This window comes from Octopus bimaculoides, chromosome 26, assembly GCF_046866305.1.
Source record: "Octopus bimaculoides isolate indiv1 chromosome 26, ASM4686630v1, whole genome shotgun sequence".
Classification (NCBI taxonomy): domain Eukaryota; kingdom Metazoa; phylum Mollusca; class Cephalopoda; order Octopoda; family Octopodidae; genus Octopus; species Octopus bimaculoides.
Window position 1 is genome coordinate 16,144,073 of NC_142953.1, and position 18,888 is coordinate 16,162,960.

At 36.5% G+C, this 18,888-nt stretch overlaps 1 protein-coding gene across 1 annotated transcript in view; it reads left to right on the forward strand.

Moving 5' to 3' along the window:
• The first annotated feature begins 2,881 nt into the window (after nt 1–2,881).
• Nucleotides 2,882–18,888, forward strand: part of LOC106877475 (neprilysin-1) — a 117,961-nt gene continuing 101,954 nt past the window's right edge. The window contains exon 1 of the mRNA XM_089342861.1: nt 2,882–3,336. Within this exon, the coding sequence (XP_089198987.1) occupies nt 3,323–3,336 (14 nt within the window). The 5' untranslated portion in view covers nt 2,882–3,322. The remainder of the gene's footprint in view (nt 3,337–18,888) is intronic.

An 18,888-nucleotide genomic window follows, 5' to 3' on the forward strand; every position in this document is an offset into this window, starting at 1 on the left:
TAGCCATTGTTGGAGAGGCAGAATGAGAATACAGTATTGCTGTGAGCAAGAGGTCAAAGTGTGTTGGTAACTAATTCTTTACCAATCAGTCAAATCTAGTCTTCAGCTAAAACATTTGTCAAGCTTGCATAATAAAGATCAGTGACAGTTGTTGCTAAGCCCCAAGTCAACTGTGATCTAACAGACCTCATATTAAAGACATTCCAGCATTGACAATTTTGTCTTCTCTTTTTTTTCAAGATGGTGTATAAGCAATGTACTGTGCTCTTAAGAACACTAAGATATGATATAGGTTGAATAGCTACAAATAAACTCATCCATTGAACCATTAACAGGATTGTCTGTTAATAGAGACAGTTATCAAGTAAGAGACTTTGGTCGAAACTCTCAAACAAATTTTTTTAGTGCAGCTTTACTATATTCCTGTAAGAAACAGTGACTCGCCCCACTAGGTCTCAACTGTTTTCAAAGACATTATGATAGAACAATGCTACACAAACCCTAAAATAAATGGGATGTGTGAAACATTCATAGCCATGCTCGATTCAGTCAATAGAAGAATGAAAATCTTTCTTCATCTTCTATCATACACACGGAGTAGGTAGAAATTCCATATAGTGTACTTTGTGTAAACTAATAATGCAGAAATAAGTGGCATAGTGACATCACAGCAGGCTAACAGAATGTAGACTTCAGGTGCACAGAGGAAATTAGCATTAAGGTTACATAGGAAATACTTTTTCTCAATGCTTAGAAGACTGACTGGAAATAGGTAGTAGCTGTTACCCAGGTGATCACCTTAGCAGTTGCTCTGTTTTGTTAGTCTCCTAGCCCTAAACAAATAGGCCTCATAGAGTAGAGAGGTCTCTTTTATCTTGTGGGGTACAAGCCAACCTCAATACTGCTGTTACCACAATAAAATCCACCCAATACACTCTGTAAAGTGGGCAATAAAATCCACCCAGTACACTCTGTAAAGGATATCTAGCCATAGAAACTTACCAAAACAGAAAATATGAACAAAAGATTGTCTCTTGACCCATCTAGAAGTGCATTAATTCAGAGCAGGAGTGAACATGATTATAATGGCTTCAAGAGAATAACACCAACTATTCCCTCTAATGACTTGGCTTTTTGATCAGAAATTTCACTGTCTTAAGGCTTGAAAACCTGCCTATAGCTCACTGACTGCATCATCTCCATGCACTTCCCTATTCCAGTCAAGCAGCATACGACATTCTTCAGTGTGCACAACCCTATTCTTCAAGCAAATTCTGCAGATGAGGAAAAGTGTTATATTGATTTTCACAACCTCATAGAACTTACCATCTTTAGGACTTCAATACCAGAATAGGCCATGATTCCAAAGGAAGTCTAGAAGGGAGAATATGATAAACATGTTGTTGGAAACTAATAACAATGAGCATTCTCTTCTAGCAAAAAGATAGTTTGAGCACAACCTGGATTCATCTTCATTCCATGCATTGACAACTCTTAGATTAAATTTTGGTATGTTAAAGAGACCCTCAAGAAGTCTTATACACTTAAGTAATATCAAGTTGAAGTGAAATTTAGATTAAGATTTTGTCTACTGCAAATTCAGACCCCATTTAGTTGCATGATCATATCGATGGGAAAATGACAGGATGTGTGAAGATACTGGCAAGAGTGGAAAGAAGGATGTAAAAGAGAGAAATGAAGAGTGAGAGTTCAGAGATAGTGGGGAGGAAAAGTTGAGAGTATGCAAGGAAAAATAAATGGAAGAGATTGTTAAAGAATCAACAGAACCACCTTTTCCACTACTTCAACACAACTGCCATAACCACATCACCACTCCTATTCATCAAATATCAACCATACCACCAGACCTCATTATACCAGCACTAGACCACTATAACCACACTACCAGGTCACCACATATCACTACAACACTATCTGCACTAGATTACCATTTCTCTTTCTCCCTGAAGTGTGTAATATACTTGTCTCCTCCCTTGCATCTCCACACCGCTACTATTGACAGAGGAAGAAAGGTTTGAGTGCACAGGTAAGTACATGGTGAGGGAGGGTGGTAGTGTTATGGGAGAGGTATGATGGTGAGAGGAGAGGTGGTAGAGAAAGAAAGAAGAAAAAGAAATAGCTGATAAAAGAAAGAGGTGATAGAGTGTGGTCAATGGTTGAATAATAACTGTGACTGTCATAACAATAATTAGTGTTGTGAGGCTTAACTAAAGTCAGTCTGTCCCTCATCATTACTGTGCAATGTGATGGAATGGATACACACATACACAGAGGCTAACAACTGTCACCAACAACATCAGCATACCTTTATACATATCTGACATACTGCACATATCTAACAATATCACCACCTCTACTATACACACCTGATATACTGCACACTGACTGACTCTCACTATATCACATTAAAGTGTGTGTGAGAGAGAGAGAGAGAGAGACACACACATATAACCAGAAACTGACAGATCAGAAGACAATGTATGATATCTTTTCACAGGTTATTTAAACCTCCAACACTCCTGTTGATGTCGTTAATGCATCATTTTACACACATACACACACACACACACACACACTAGCCTCCAATGTTTGCCTTAATCACACTACTTTTACTCACACCTCACTCTCCGTTCTACTATACTTCATTTCTATCTCCAAGTTTCCTTCCTCCTAAATATTGCTCATATCTGACTGCCTCTCTACCTCACTCCACTTCCCTCTCTCACACATACCCCTCCCTCTCACAGACAATCATCTCTCCCCTCTGTCTTTGACACTATTTTCTCCCTCTTTCTCTCTCTCACACTAACCCTCCATCTCTCTCTCACTCACTTTAACACTGCCCCCTCACCACCTCATCATCTCCTCAAATTACCAATCAAACCTGATGCTGGTATCACAGCCAGTCAGACCCAATGGTGACATAATCACACCTCTAGCGACAACACAGACACACACATATACAGCACAGGCACACACATATACAGCACACACACACAACACTAGCAGCAGACTGCCACCACAACACCACCATCCATCATCATTACCACCATCATCCTCCGCTGATCACTTCCTTCATCTCTTCTTACCATAAACACAGTTTGCCGCGCTGGAGACTGCTTAGCAGGCATGTTTCTGCAGAAACATCATTGCTCACTCATTTCTCCCTCCTCCTCCTCCTTCCTCTCATCGCAGACTCTTTGATTGACGACAAGGAAGGAAGGAAGGAAGAAACAAACAAAAAAAAAAAGAAGCAAAGACAGAAAGAAAAAAGAAAGAAGTGCTAAAGAAAGAGAGAAAGATGGAAGAATCAGGGTAAGTTGAAGCTTTCTGTCATCGAAATAGCAATTGATTTTCGTGTTTATATATCAAAATGTTGTGTATACATACATTTACATACACATACTATATAATCACAAAAGTAAATGACTAGCATAACACAATGTACATAGAACTACATTAAATCTTCACACAATGTGTAAATGTGTGCTATGCATGTACACACACACACACACACACGTGCGTGTGCATGCGTGTGTGTGTGCATGCACGTGTGTGTGTGTGTCATACAGGTAAAACAGCTGCTGCATAGCTACACTTTTGAATTTTCAAAAGATAAAAAACATGCACATTCAAATTAATTCCTCATGTTTATCTTATGCTCATTGCAAGGGACAAGCCCATACACTTTTCTTCTAGTATTGCTCTCTATGCATATTATACCAATAACACTACATACACCTATGGCCCTATGTTTTTCATTACATCTGTTTACCTTTGAAATTATTAGGTTGTAGATAACAATGAATTTAGGAAATGAACACACACGTGTGTGTGTAAAACTAGACACAATATACTACAAAATGAGTATATGCACACATATACCTCAAAATGAATATGCATACATGTGTATGAGTATGAATGTAGCTAGAGAGATATACCACAAAATGCTACAGGAGTCAAGGCTTGATAGTTAATTGTAATAATTGGTGTTTAGCTTCAGGTAAACCTAAAAATAAAGGCCTTTGATCAGAGGTATTCCAGCTCTGACCATCCAGTGAACTCCATTATCTAAAGTCTCCTGTCTGTTCTCAAGACAATTAGGTGTAATTTAAAGGATATTTTGCTGCTATTACTGGCAAGTTGAGCAACAAAGTAGATGCTCCCACGTTGTTTTGTAATATACATTGTCAGCCCTAATTAAGCAGATCTTTAATCAAAATATTTCAACCATAACTATTCTTCTTTCTCTCTCAGACTATAGTGATAATACAGTCTTCCTTTTGCAAGGTAAAAGTGTGTGGTAAAAGGAATTTGGCTAATGTGATTTGGTAGAATCTGAGAGAATATTTCTAAGAGGCTGAGTTACCATAAAGATAATCTTTTATTGATATGTAATAAAACATTGTTTTAAGTCAAGGTATCAAGTCTGATCCACAATCCTGAACCACACATATACAAAGTTGTACACAGAACACTGGATATGAAATGTGATTCAATGTGATTAGCAATAAGTCTATTGTGATGCAATGCTGCACTATATTGTAATGCATTATGATGCAATTTGTTGTGAATGTGATTTTTTTATGTGTTGTGAAACATTGTGTTGCACTGTGATTCACAGTGATGTGTTGTGATGCAAAGTGACAGATGTGTTGTAATGTGTTGTGTTGCCCCTTTCTGACAGATATGTACTAGTGTTTCAAGTTGACTAAACCCAGTGTCATTTCATCTGTAAACACAATATTCTAATATCTCTAACTTATTAAGACATCTCAACTCTCCACATGACCCCACCCTCCACCTACCTCCCTACTCTACTATCCAAGACTACCAAAACACCCCACTCAGTCTCTATCAAACCATTTTCTGGTACCTGTTTTGTCCAGGTCCCTCTTATGTCTCTACCTTTCTTTTGCCTTATCTCAATTTTTGGCAAGAGGAAGAGAGGCAGACAAACAGAGACAGAGAAACAGAAAGAGACAGGTGGAAATAGACAGAAAGTAGAATACATACTTTTTATGTGAGAAACAGGAAAAGAAAGACCAACACAAATAGAAAGTAACAAAAGACAGAGAGAGAGACAGCCAGAGAGAGAGAGAGAAAATATTGTAAACTGGGAGTTAGGGTGAATATATGTTGACATAAGGGAAAGAGATAGATGAGAGATACACACAGAAACAGAGCTGGGGGAAGACAGAGAGATATACATTGATGTTGACAGAGAGGCATAGGTAGGAGGGAGTAAGTCCTATTTTCACCAATGCTTTTCTTAGTTTTAATAAACTTAAATTTCTGCTACATAATAAATGTTTAAATTTTAATAGATTATTTAAATTTCACCTGAAGATCTGCATGCCGTGTTTGATAATCTTATAAGTGGTGGAGATCCTATCAGTTTAAGAGCTCCATTCTCACCTTCCTCCTCAGTGAGAGAGAGAGAGAGGCAGAGGAAATGGTGTAGTGAAGAGAATCACAGTTTCAAATTGACAAACAAATTTCTGTTGTCAACATAGTTCTACAAGTTTCCACAATAACAATTTTGTGTCAATTCTTTTATTGCTTCCAATCTGTAAGTAGTGGCCATACTAGAGCATCACTTATTATAATTTCAAACTTACTTGATTAAGATATAATAGGAGTGATATCACTGGGCTGAAAAATTGCAAATCAATTTCACAGCATAGTGGTAAGACCTTTACCATCTCACTCTTTCTGTTAAACAAGCCTTTTCTTTGTCATGACATAAAATGTATTCTACTGTTTCAACTATTTATATTACAAATGTCAGTGAATGGCGACATCATTAGTATCCTTGAATTCTACTGACAAGACTATCTCAGGTGTGTATGTAACACAAGATATGACTCTCAGGCATGTGTGTGACACGATGTAACTGTCTCAGGTGTGTATGTAACACAAGATATGACTCTCAGGCATGTGTGTGACACGATGTAACTGTCTCAAGTGTGTATGTAACACAAGATATGACTAACTCTACAAAGTCTAGCACTACTACAATAAAACTATGGTTGTTTACCCCAGATCAGTTCTAGAAGGTTTCCCAACTTAAATATTGAGGCTCTCCTTATTGTCTTAATATAGTGTTAATGATGAGGTGGATTCAAAAAGTATATGATTTTATTTTTCCCGCCAAAACAAATGCTGCACAGGCAAAAATCCTTCAGGTGGGAGATGACACCACCCTTTCTGCACATGTGTGAAAATTTTCATGTTGGTAGGCAGTGTCAGTTACTGGCTGTTACAGCTAGAGTACAGACATGTAGTGTGTGCTCATCAGATTTTCATTTTCATGCAAGGTGGCTGAATGCATCAAGCAGAAACCCATGTGCTTATTCCCACTTTGTGAGCAATTTCCTGGATTGTGACACAATGGTCTTCCATGACTATGCATTGAATCTTTTCAATTAGTTTCTCATTTCGGCTTTTGAATGGCCTGCCTGAGTATGCCTCACCCTCCATTGAGGTGTGGTCATGTTTGAAGCAGTTGTACCACTCTTTGATCTGAGTTTTGCCCATAGCATCATTGCCAAAGGCCTGCTGAGTCTTCTGGATAGTTTGAGCTTAAGCATCAGCATGCTTTTGGCAAAACTTGATGTAATATCTCTACTCAAAGAATTTGGTAAAAATGAAAATCTGACAAGCGCTCACTACATGTCTGTACTTGGTATAACAGCCAGGAACTGACATGGCCTACCAACATGAAAATTTTCATGCATGCAGAGAAGGGTGGTGTCACTTCGCACCAAAAACATTTTGCCCATGAGGAATTAGTTTTGGCAGGAAAATATAAAGTCAGATACTTTTTGAATGCACCTCATAAAATATCTAGATAGACTCTACACTCTTAACAATTTATATTTCTATCTAGAAGAACAATAACTTTGACACAAAATATGTACAGTTCAAACTTCACTATTTATCTAGGAAACATCATGTTGGTGAAATTATATTCCAAACTCTTCATGTCATCTGTAGTCTATATTTACAATATACATAACTTTAAAAACATATCCTTCAACATTTTATGACCCACTGTTTAACTTTAAAAACATTAATCTTAAATCCCAAGACACATGAAAATGCTAGACTCATGGGAGTGTTCTTTTTTTTTTTTTTGCAATGAAAATAATAACAGTAATAAAACAAGTACTTTATTTTTTCTAACAGTAATCTTTTATTAATATAATACACACACACACACACACACATTTACAGTATATAATTACTCTATACAAGCATGCATACATCAGACAATACTTCATGCAAGCTATATGCAAGTTCGACTCATATGTGAATAAGTAGGTGAAACAGAACCCAACACATGAGTAAATGTATTTTTTAATTTGCATTAAGCTACAAAAGGCTAAAAGTTTCATGCATGGCACTTGCAAACTTGATATATTTATATTATTTTTACACATACACACACAATAAGCAGAAAGTTACAAAAGTATTAAAAAATAAAAAATACATATGTATGTTTGCATACAGTCTCCAGAAGATGAAGTTAATATGCAATAAAATAATAACAAAATCAAATCAACACTGTTCAACAATGAGCAGTGGTTCACCACAATGAAATCAGTTGAAAGTTATTTCTATAATTTTCCTTTGTTCAAACCTAGTGAGTTATCATACTGTAGTCAGGAAGCACTCTAATAGACAAAGGGGGAACATGGAATAATATTCTACAGAAACTCTTACGACTTACAAAGTGTGTGTGTGTATGGATAGGTGGTGGGCTATCACTGGAGGTTTTGCGGAATTGCATGGGTAATCTCAAAGTTGTTTCTTTAACTCACTAATAATGTGTTGCTCCTTATCTTATTTGTGCTCAGAGTAACAACATTGACTCAGAGCTTCTCAAATGCAAATTATATATGCTCAGTATGGGCTAGATCTACACATACATATGGACAGTGTTGTTGATGTGAATAGCTAATTCATAACTGATTAATGCCAGGTCTACTTACATTAATATGAAAAGTGCACTACAACTTGTCAGAACAGAATAAGAGGCAGAAAGTAAAAACAAGATGAGTAAGGGAACATAGCCATGATAGCCAAAGGTACATGCAGGGTACATATGATAAAACAGTAAAATAAACAGGTGAAAACTAAAAGGGTCACAAAGAAGAAATAGTCTTTATCTGCTTTATCTTTATTTGCTCCATCTGATATCAGGAAGAATTTTTTAAGAAAAGCTAGAAATCAAAAGCAGTTGTTTGATATAAGACATCCACCAAACAGATATCAAAAAGAATGAGCAAGTTTCATAATAATTCCTGAAGATATTTCCAAAGAATCTACCAAAAAGTGGAACCAATAGAAAAGTTACCAAAGGAGTGGGTGTCCACATCAAGCATATGGAAATGTCTTTACTCTGCATTGGATTTGATTCAACTAGAGACACTTATGTGAAATGAGGACAATGTGGACTCTCTGTTGTGTGATTTTGGAACAGTCCAAACTATCAGTCACCTTTTGGTGTGCCTATTACTGAATTCTTCTTGTTTGGATGATTTCAGAAAGAGCATAAAGAATGAGTAAAATTGCATATAAGAACATGGAGGAAATAATACTATAATTTTCTGCATTATTGTCTTAAAAAAATAAAGCCTTCATTTCTTTTTGAAGCAAGGCACAGTTGTGTGTTAAAAGTTTGCTTTACAGCCACAAGTTCAGATTCAGTTTCATTGCATAGTACTAAAGTGAAAGTATCTGTCATTACAGTATCAAAATGTGATTGTTTCAGTTTTGATAATGAAATAGTGGAATAGTTTCATTTTTAAAGTGAAAGTATTTGACACGAGCGTTCTTGTTTCACTTTTGACATGTAATACTTAAATAGTGAAGGAGATATGATGTTGCTGTGGGCTCGAACTATGCAAGAAGTTAAAAAATTTTTTTGACTAAAACACAACCGGGGCCCTAAGTAAGGCATGTGTAAAATTTGAATGAAATTGGTTATGTAGTTCTCAAGTTTTAGGGATTCACACAGACAGACACACATTCTCATTTTTATATATATAGATATAGACTAGCAGAGATACCCAGTGTTGCCCGTGTTACATGCAATTGAAGAATGAGACTCTTCTGTTATATTTTCTGTAAGGAACTGGAATACATATGATTTGAATTTCATCAAAATTGCACATGAGGGTTCTTTCCCTCTTTACACACCCTAAAAAAATTCTAATTATGAGACATGTATCCCATACTATTGATCTTTATGCGCATATTCCAAAATTTCAGTCTTCTGGAATCTGTAAAAAGGATTTCGCTCCTGAAAAATGGAGCTTATGGAGCTCTAAAATGTGGGAATGAAGGCCCCTATTGGGGGTGGGTGTGTTAATGTCAACCAGAGAAGTTGAATTGTTGGGAATGTTTTTAACTTGGATCTTATAGTATACCTGTATAAATGTGAGAGTATAGTTTCACTTTAATAGTTTCAGTATGAAATTGAAAGTATTAAAGTGAAAGTATTTGAAATTACAGTAGCGACATGTTATTGTTTCACTTTTGACACATAATACTGAAATAGTGGGGGAGATATGATAATGCTGTGGGCTCAAACTATGCAAGAAGTCAAAATTTTTTTTTTGGCCTAAGACACTACATGGACCCAAAGTAAGGCATGTGTTAAGTTGGAATGAAATTGGTTGTGTAGTTCTCGAGTTTTAGGGATTCACAGACACACATTCTCATCTTTATATATCCGATATTTATGCGCACATTCCAAAATTCCAGTGTTATGGACCCTGTAAAAAGGATTTTGCTCCGGAAAAATGGAGGTCATGGAGCTGAAAAATGTGAGAGTTAAGACCCCTATTGGGGGTGGGTGTGTTAATGTCAACCAGAGAAGTTGAAGTGTTGGGAATCTTTTTAACTTGGGCGTAATATGTATTGTTTGAATTTCTTTGAAATAGGAAATATATGTATGTTCACTGGGTTTGTAAAAGAGAGCAAAGCTACAGGAAATCAAAAGACGAATGATCACAATAATCAGTTAGCTACCCTAGCCTAGTCGTTACTACTCCCCAATGTAGGATTCCTCACCATACAGGTGACAAGCACAGCTGTAAGATACATTACGGATCTATAGCAATTGGAAGGGCATGACCCAATTGATATAACAACGTGTGACGTTTGGAGTAAAGGGAAATGAAAGTGTCGCCTCTGGAGTTTGCAAATGACCACTATACCGATAGGTAACTGTGCAGAAAAAATTTACAATCAATAAATGTCTTAGAACAACCAGTCACTCATCTGGGAAGGCCTTGAAATCAATGTTACCAACTGGGGACTATGTGTGTCGCAGTGATAATAAAAAGACTCAAAGGAGGTCTGCAACGAAATAATTTTCCTCAACACTTTGCAAGTGAATCAGTGGAGGCAAAGATGTGTCTCATTTACTTGACAATTTATGCACCACATTGCAGAAATCACAATGTAAGTATATCTGAAAGGATAGTCTTACACTGTTGTACCATTGAATTACAAATAATGCTCATCTGTTATGTTCAGGTGACCCTATAGCTTCCAGTGGTACAACTGTATTCATCTTTGCTTAGGAAAAATGACTAAATTGTGGGTGTGAAGTCCCCATGAAGGGGTCTTTGTAACTTCTAAGAAGTAGAAATTTTAGAAATATTACTTTATTTGTGTGTAATATGTATGGCTAAAATTTCATCAACATCAAAAATATGAATTTTCATGGGGGTTATGGCCGTTATGCATAGAATATAATTTCCAAATTTCATAAAGATCCATTCAGTACTTTTGACGTAGTTTTGGATTAAAAAACAAATGATTAATGTGTGTGTTTGTGTGCATGTGTATGTGTGTGTGTATGGGTGTATATATGTATAGATATCTGTATGCATGTATATATGTGTGTATATGTGTACATATTACATGTACATCTATATATATATACATCTACACATATGTATATATATACATGTATGCATATAGATCTATATCTATATATATATATCTATACATATATGTGTACATATACATCTATATGTATACAGGTGTGCTAACTCCATCTTTTCAATCAAAACTATAATGGCTTCTGTTCCTCAGAACTGGCTGATTTGGTACAACCATTGCTCAGGCACTCCTGACTCACTCATCTCCACTTCTTGTCACTCTTTTTGTGTACAATATCCCAGGTGCCATACTAATCATTAAGCTCAGTCCTTCTGCCCTAGAATATAAGTTCTCTGGAATTTTCTCCCTGCTCATGTCTTCCTTGTCAGTGTTGACTTGTAACAGTTTAAATGTAACATTAATGCCACCTAACTCATTGGCTCAGAGAGGCCTGTGATGTCATGGCTTCTACCTCTTCTTCTAGATTCAGCAGAGAAAAAAAAAGATGAGAAAAGAAAGATGACAAAATGCAGTGAAATATCAATAAATTAGATTTCAAAGTAACTAGTAATGGTATTCTTTGCTGGCAAACATTTTTATTTGATAAAATAGAGTAATTATTTTAAGTTTGTAGGTCATTAGGAGAAGAAAAATTCTGACTTTAGAATAAATTGTGATGTGATGGTAGAAGGGGTTAGGGGAGTATCACAGGAAGCTGAGAGGAAGTGAGAGGAACACAATAGTGATGAGGTGGCAGAGAGGAACATGACAGTGATAATGTGGTACAGGGCTAAGAAAGGAACACCATGAGCTATCAGTGACAATTTTGGAACAGATAATTCTGTTTCAAATCCCACCTGTTCTAATACAGCTGTTCCTTCTTCACAAGTCATATCAATTAACTACAAAATGAACAACCAATTAATATATGAAACATCAATCAAGCTAACTAGGGAGCCTCTATGTAGTCACTTGACCTGTTAGAAATAACACTCAAATCTTTAAATCACTCTTGGTTGGTTAAAAAAAAAGAAAGAATGAAGTTCTAGGTATATAATGGATGATCATGAGTGGAATGTCTTTGGTTGACTTGAGGCTAGACAACAACAGTCACTATGACAAAGTATACAATAGTAAACAAAATCAACCTCAAGTGAAGAGAAATCATATGAATCCAAATGAGATTTGAACTTTGATCACAGAAGAATGAAAGTTAATATTGCCTGGTACTTTGTCCAGCACTAACATTTCTAGGAGAAAACAGTATTCTTCAAACAACATAATGTAGGTCTCACATGGTTCTCTGACTCATACACACAGAACAAACAAGCAGATACAAATTACCTTCATTGAATTCCTGGCACGTCTACATTAACATATATCTTCAAACCATCGACAGCAGACCACCACCAATAGACCACCAACCATCAATAAAACTGCTACCACCACTATCTGACAGCAATAATTATAATTATTAGTGCTAATCTCCTCACCTTACATCAACATGTGTATGTATTGAGGATACGCATGTACATACAAACAGTGCATTGCATTTATGCCAGTGAAAGTATGCTGGCAATATATATGACTATACGTATGCGTGTGTGTGTGTGTGTGCTATTCTGTTAATCATTAAGGTAATGTCTTTTCCTCACCACACTTTTCTAATTAGAATAGCAATGATCACTGCATTAATTATGTTAACACTAACTTGTTCTATTAAACTGTCAACATATTTAATATGGTTGTACTTTGTCATCAACACTATTATCTGTGCTACTGATCCAAGGATCAACTTGATCATAACACTGTCTTCCGTTACTGGAAGACTGTGTCCTCACCTCTGCCATTTCAACTGCAACCATTACATCCTCTGTTTCTCTGAACAAATCCCACACATGTCTCCACCATCCAGCTGTATCCTCCTCTCACTCTTACCTCTACAACAGCCCTCAGCCTTCTCTACCATCACTCCTCTCGCTCTCTTGTCTACCTCTATCTATGCCTCACATTCTAAATCACACTATTAGATTGTAAATCAACAAAAGAGCAACGTGAATTGCTGGAAACCAGAGCTAAATCTCCACCAAATCATCACATTAATGTCTTAGGAAAAGACTTAGAAACTCTATGTCTGAATAAAAGACAAGATAGTTTTGGCTGGAACAGCTTTTATCACAAGCCAGCTCGATCAGAATAGCCCAAGAGCTAAACATTAAATAATAATGATTCGTTAGATAACACAGTTGTAGATGTATTGTCTGAATAAAATTCAGAATGGTCATGGCTGGAATATCTTTGATCATAGATAGGTCAGCTGAATCAGGATTAACCAGGAGTAAAAGAAGAGCCACTACTGGATCACTAAGGATTTATGTTCTCATTCACAACCAGAGAAAATAAAACAGACTTAATAATAATTTAGAACATCCACAAAGTCCCCAACTTAGTAGCGGGAGGTACAATGGATTAGTCCTCAAGCATTAAGTTAATGTTATTTTATACCTCCCACCCCTAGGATAAAATGTGAAGTAGACTTTTGTACAATCTGAACTCATAACTCTAAATACCACATAGTATCTTGTATGATGTTCTGTTTCTGCTACACATTATCCACAATGATTTCTTATACTGATACAAGACCTTATGATTGTGGGAGAGGAGTAGGGGTGTAATTCATGAATTTAATCTCCACTATTTATTATCTCACAATAAAATGTCCAACACATTACTGATTCTCATTTCCTATTCTGATCAAATAAGGTCTTTGGACAAGGTACAAAATCAAAAGGAGTAAACTGAAATTCTCCAAATATATTACTCATTGATACTGACAGAATGAATGATAAAAGGTGACAACAACAGGACTTCAAATCAGAACTTACATGAATAAAATAAGATACTACTAAGATTTCAGTCCAGTAGTCCTCTATCTCTGATAAATTTACCATTTTGTAACTATTACTACCACTAATTTCTAATATGGGTGGAGGATTTGCAACCTCATGATCCCAGGTTCAAACCCCATTGTGAAATGCCTTGAATAAATATCTTCTACCATAGCCTCAGCTTGACCAATACTTTGTGAGTGAGTATTATGTAATTTGGTAGATAGGAACTGTGCAACAACCATTATGTGTGTGTGTGTAATCATTTTAGCTTCCACTTTTCCATGCTTGCATGGGACAGACAAGTTTCATTAAAGATTTTCAACAGCTAGATTCCCTTTCTGTTAACCTGTTTCCAAGTCAGATAATATTTCCCCATAGTTTGACATAATTTCATGGAAAAGTAGAAATGAATGACACTGTTTGAATGATGATGGCAACAATTCACTACTCTCATTCAACATCAGGGCAAGAAAACACACACATGTACACACACATAACAAACTCAGCTGAAGTGCCCACCTCAACAATAAGGTCGAGATAGCTTGTAGGATGAGCTCCTGGATCCTAAGAACCTTCCAGTCCTGAGAACAAGGTGTCATCATTCCCTTTTTCTCTTCCTTTGTATGGCCACACCTCGAATACTGCTACCCCTTGTGGTCTCCCCATACAAAACATCTAAAAAATCGAATCACCCCAGAGGTCATTCAATAAAAGAATTAAGGGCATAACTGATCTCAATTATTGGGACCGCCTTAAAGCATTGAAACCCTATTCTATCCAGCACTGCCATGAGCGATACATCATTTGCACGATGTGGAGAATATACCACCAGCATTGTCCAAACAACCTCAACATTAGCTTCAAAATTCATCCAAGGCTTGGACCTTGGGCCATACATCCCCTACCCAATTCAGGATCACAACATACAAACACACTGCAACACAATTTCTTTTCATCAACAGGCCCTGCCCTATCTAACATTGTCCTGAAATAGATCAAAGAAGAAAAAGATCCCATTACCTTTAAATGGAATCTAGACAAATTTCTTCAAGGAATACCAGATAAGCCACCTATACCTGGATACAACTCCCTCAGCAAGAACTCCCTACTCGAATGGACCATGATACCACAAGACTATTAAGTTAGATATGGCCTGGACCAATCTTTGGTGGAAACATATCTAAGTTATACAATGAACTTCTTTCAGTTTATATCCATTGACAAACATTGCATATCTCCAGGCACTGTAATAGATATGGGAAAAGGTTGATCTGAGCTTTGTAAAGTATCAGTGTTGGGGGATGATGTATTTCCTAGCCCTAAAGAGAAATGCCAGTCTTTGGAATGCAGTTCTAGTTATCTTAAGGATGTGCTTTTTCAAAAGAGATTGTTGGTAATAATAAGACCCAACAATTAGAGCAATTTTGAGGGCTCCAGCTAAATGCCGCATACAATTAGATGGGTGTGAGGTGCAATGGTTACTTTTTTGAGTAACATTTGTGTTTTCTTGTTGCTGAAAGAGACAAGACTGGCTTAACACTATTAGAGGAGGCTTTTGAGGTTTCTGTTCATGAAGTCAAATGGGTATTAAATACATAAGAATTAAAAAGATATAGATTAAAAAAAAAAAAGAACATTTGGGGTAACCCATCTTTATGTGGGAGAGAGATTATGAGCCAGTACGGTCAGAGTACCCCGTGACTTTTCTCACCTGTACTATGTTGAAATGGGTGCACCTAATGACACCATTTATTATTGCCACAAGGGCAATGGAAGAATAATATACAGGAATAGGTTACAAAATCAGTACTAATTTTATCATGAAACTGAATGAAATGTAAAGTGATGATAAATACAGTACACAAATATAATAATTCCCTGAGAAAATAATAATTGTTCCAAATTTTGGTGCAAGGTGAGTAAATTTAGCAGGAGTAGACTACTTGAATGGTACTTATTTTATCAACATCAAAAAAAAAAAGCCAAAGTCAATCATGATAGAATTTGAACTTTGAACTTAAGGAGTGAGAAAAAATGGTGCTAAAGATTTTGTCCAATGTGCTAATAGTTTCGCCTTTCACCATGTTAACCCTTTCGTTACTAACCTCGCCGTAGCCGGCCGAGCGTATCCATTGTTATTTAAATGTATATTTAAACCCAAATCTCGTTTGTACATTCGTTAAAACACCTGATTTCACTTTGCAAACAGTTGAGTTATTGTCTCCGACATTGTTTGGCGTGATATTTGAACTCAGTGAATTTTGGAAGATTTTTTTCCACATTTTTTGCGGCGTTAATTTTTTTTCAACTTTGAAGACAGAGAGGAGTTTCATGCTATCAAGCAGTGATTCCGAATTTGAAGGTTTTTCAACAGAAGATATGGAGATATCGAAGAAAAGAATGAATGAGCTACAAAAACACGTGGTGAACGATAATAAATTGGATATTTCTGTATCCGAAACTGAAATCAGCGATTCTGAAAGCAGCGACGATGATTTTACACCAGAATGGAGTAAAAATTTTAAAAAAGCGTTTTTATTAACAATTTTTCTGAGGAAACAGAGTCTACCCATAGTCTTTCTCAGGAAGCGAAACCGTTAGACTTCTTTTTCATGCTTGTTTGAAATGATTACTGTGGAAACAAACCGTTACGCAGAATGTAAACAAGCCGGAAAAAAAAGATAGCTTGTGGTTTCCTGCAACTGTAGATGAAATACGGGCATTTTTTGCCATAAATATTATTATGGGTATTAGACAGTTACCCAGAATAACAAATTACTGGAATGATCAGGAACCTTTTGGCGATGACTATATTTCCAGTATTATGAACGAGTACGATTCGTGAAGCTGAACCAATATTTACATGTGAAAGACACTAGCAGTACCCCAGAGACAAAAATTATGCAATAGAATTGATTAAGAACCCTTTCTTTAATTATGTTCCAAATATCACATTAATATGTTGATAAATAAAAAAGTTACAGGTGTTTAATGAGACTAGTCTAAATTCATGATTATTTTAGAATTTAATTGAAACTCATGAGGGGTCAGAAATATAGTAACGAAAGGGTTAATAATAACAATACTTTGTAATTTTGGAACATGGCTGGCACATTTAGGGGAAGGGGAACAGTTAATTACATCAACTCCAGTAGGTGACTGGTACTCATTTTATTGACCCCCAAATGAAGGAAAGGTAAATTTGACCTTGGAGAAATTTGAACTTAGACTGTTAAGAGCCAGAAATGGTGCTAAACATTTTTCTCAATGTGGTAATGATTTTGCCAGATCACCACCTTAATTATAATAGTTTCTGATTTAGGTACAAGGCAAGTAATTCCGAAGGAGAAAATGTTAGTTGAAACGATCAACAGCAAAGGGATAAAGGGCAAAGTTGACCACAGTGAGATTTGAATTCAGAATATATAAAGTCAAAAGAAATATCACAAGGCATTTTTCCAAATCTGTCAATAATGATTAACAATTTTGTAGTAGTTGTTTTGAAGAGAATGAAAATCTACAGAGAATATTTTTGAACTTTTACAAACACCCTGATATATATTCAGAGAATTAATGGTGTGTGTGTTTGGGGGTGTGGGTGGTTATTTTGGAGAGAGAAGAGAAAATAAATATTTTGGCAACTTCTAAACATTCATCTAATAACATATATATTTCTCACACACAGTTTATCTTCTAAGTGAATTCTTGGGTGGCTGAGTAGAAAGTTAGAATATATTCAGCAGAGCATGGAAGATATCCAAATGATGCCACTGATTAGTGTTCAAGACAGTTTGCAACATCTTAAGCAATTCTCTTCCCAGACATTAGAAAATATATTCAATACTACAGCTTGGTATGCATTGTTGTAGTTGATGATAATAGTAGAGATGATAAAGATACAAGCAGGCAGGGAGAAATTTATGTGCATTTTTATGTGTATGTATGTATGTGGGTGTGTGTATATTTATAGTGCTCCAGCGTGGCCACAGTCAAATGACTGAAACAAATACAAGAATATATATATGTGCATGTGTATAATTATATATATATATATATATATATATATATATATATATATATATATATATATATCAATTTAGATAAGATGCAGTTTGGGTTCGTGCCAGGTAAAAGCACCACTGATGCCATATTTCTAGTGAGACAGCTGCAGGAGAAATATCTAGCCAAGGATAAACCTCTATACCTGGCCTTCGTTGACATGGAGAAAGCCTTTGACAGGGTCCCCCGATCCCTCATCTGGTGGTCAATGAGGAAACTTGGGATAGCAGAATGGTTAGTAAGAGCTGTGCGAGCCATGTACAGAGATGCTGCCAGTAAGGTGAGGGTTGGAAATGAGTACAGTAATGAATTCCGGGTAGAGGTAGGGGTCCACCAAGGTTCTGTCCTCAGCCCCCTCCTATTTATCATAGTCCTCCAAGCGACCACAGAGGAATTCAAGACGGGTTGCCCCTGGGAGCTCCTCTATGCTGATGACCTTGCACTAATTGCGCAGTCACTATCAGAACTAGAGGAGAAGTTTAAGGTGTGGAAGCAAGGTCTAGAATTGGAGTAGGTAGCAAGGTCTAGAAATGGAGTAGGTAGTAACTCTATAAGATGTACCCGGTGCAAGCTATGGACACATAAGAGGTGCAGCAATATCAAAGGCAGATTAACTACGAAGTTAGTTTTTGTATGTGGCAGATGTTCAGGTGCAATAAACACTGTAAACAAACAGGAAACAACTTCTATCTCATTCTAGGGAGAAAAACTAGAGGTAGTCGATAGCTTCCGCTATCTGGGTGACCAAGTTAGTAGTAAGGGTGGGTGCGCTGAAAGTGTAACTGCTAGAATAAGAATAGCCTGGGCCAAGTTTAGAGAGCTCTTACCTCTGCTGGCGACAAAGGGACTCTCACTCAGAGTAAAAGGCAGACTGTATGACGCATGTGTACGAAGAGCCATGCTACATGGCAGTGAAACATGGGCTATGACTGCTGAGGACATGCGTAAGCTCGCAAGGAATGAAGCCAGTATGCTCCGCTGGATGTGTAATGTAAATGTGCATACCCATAAGAGT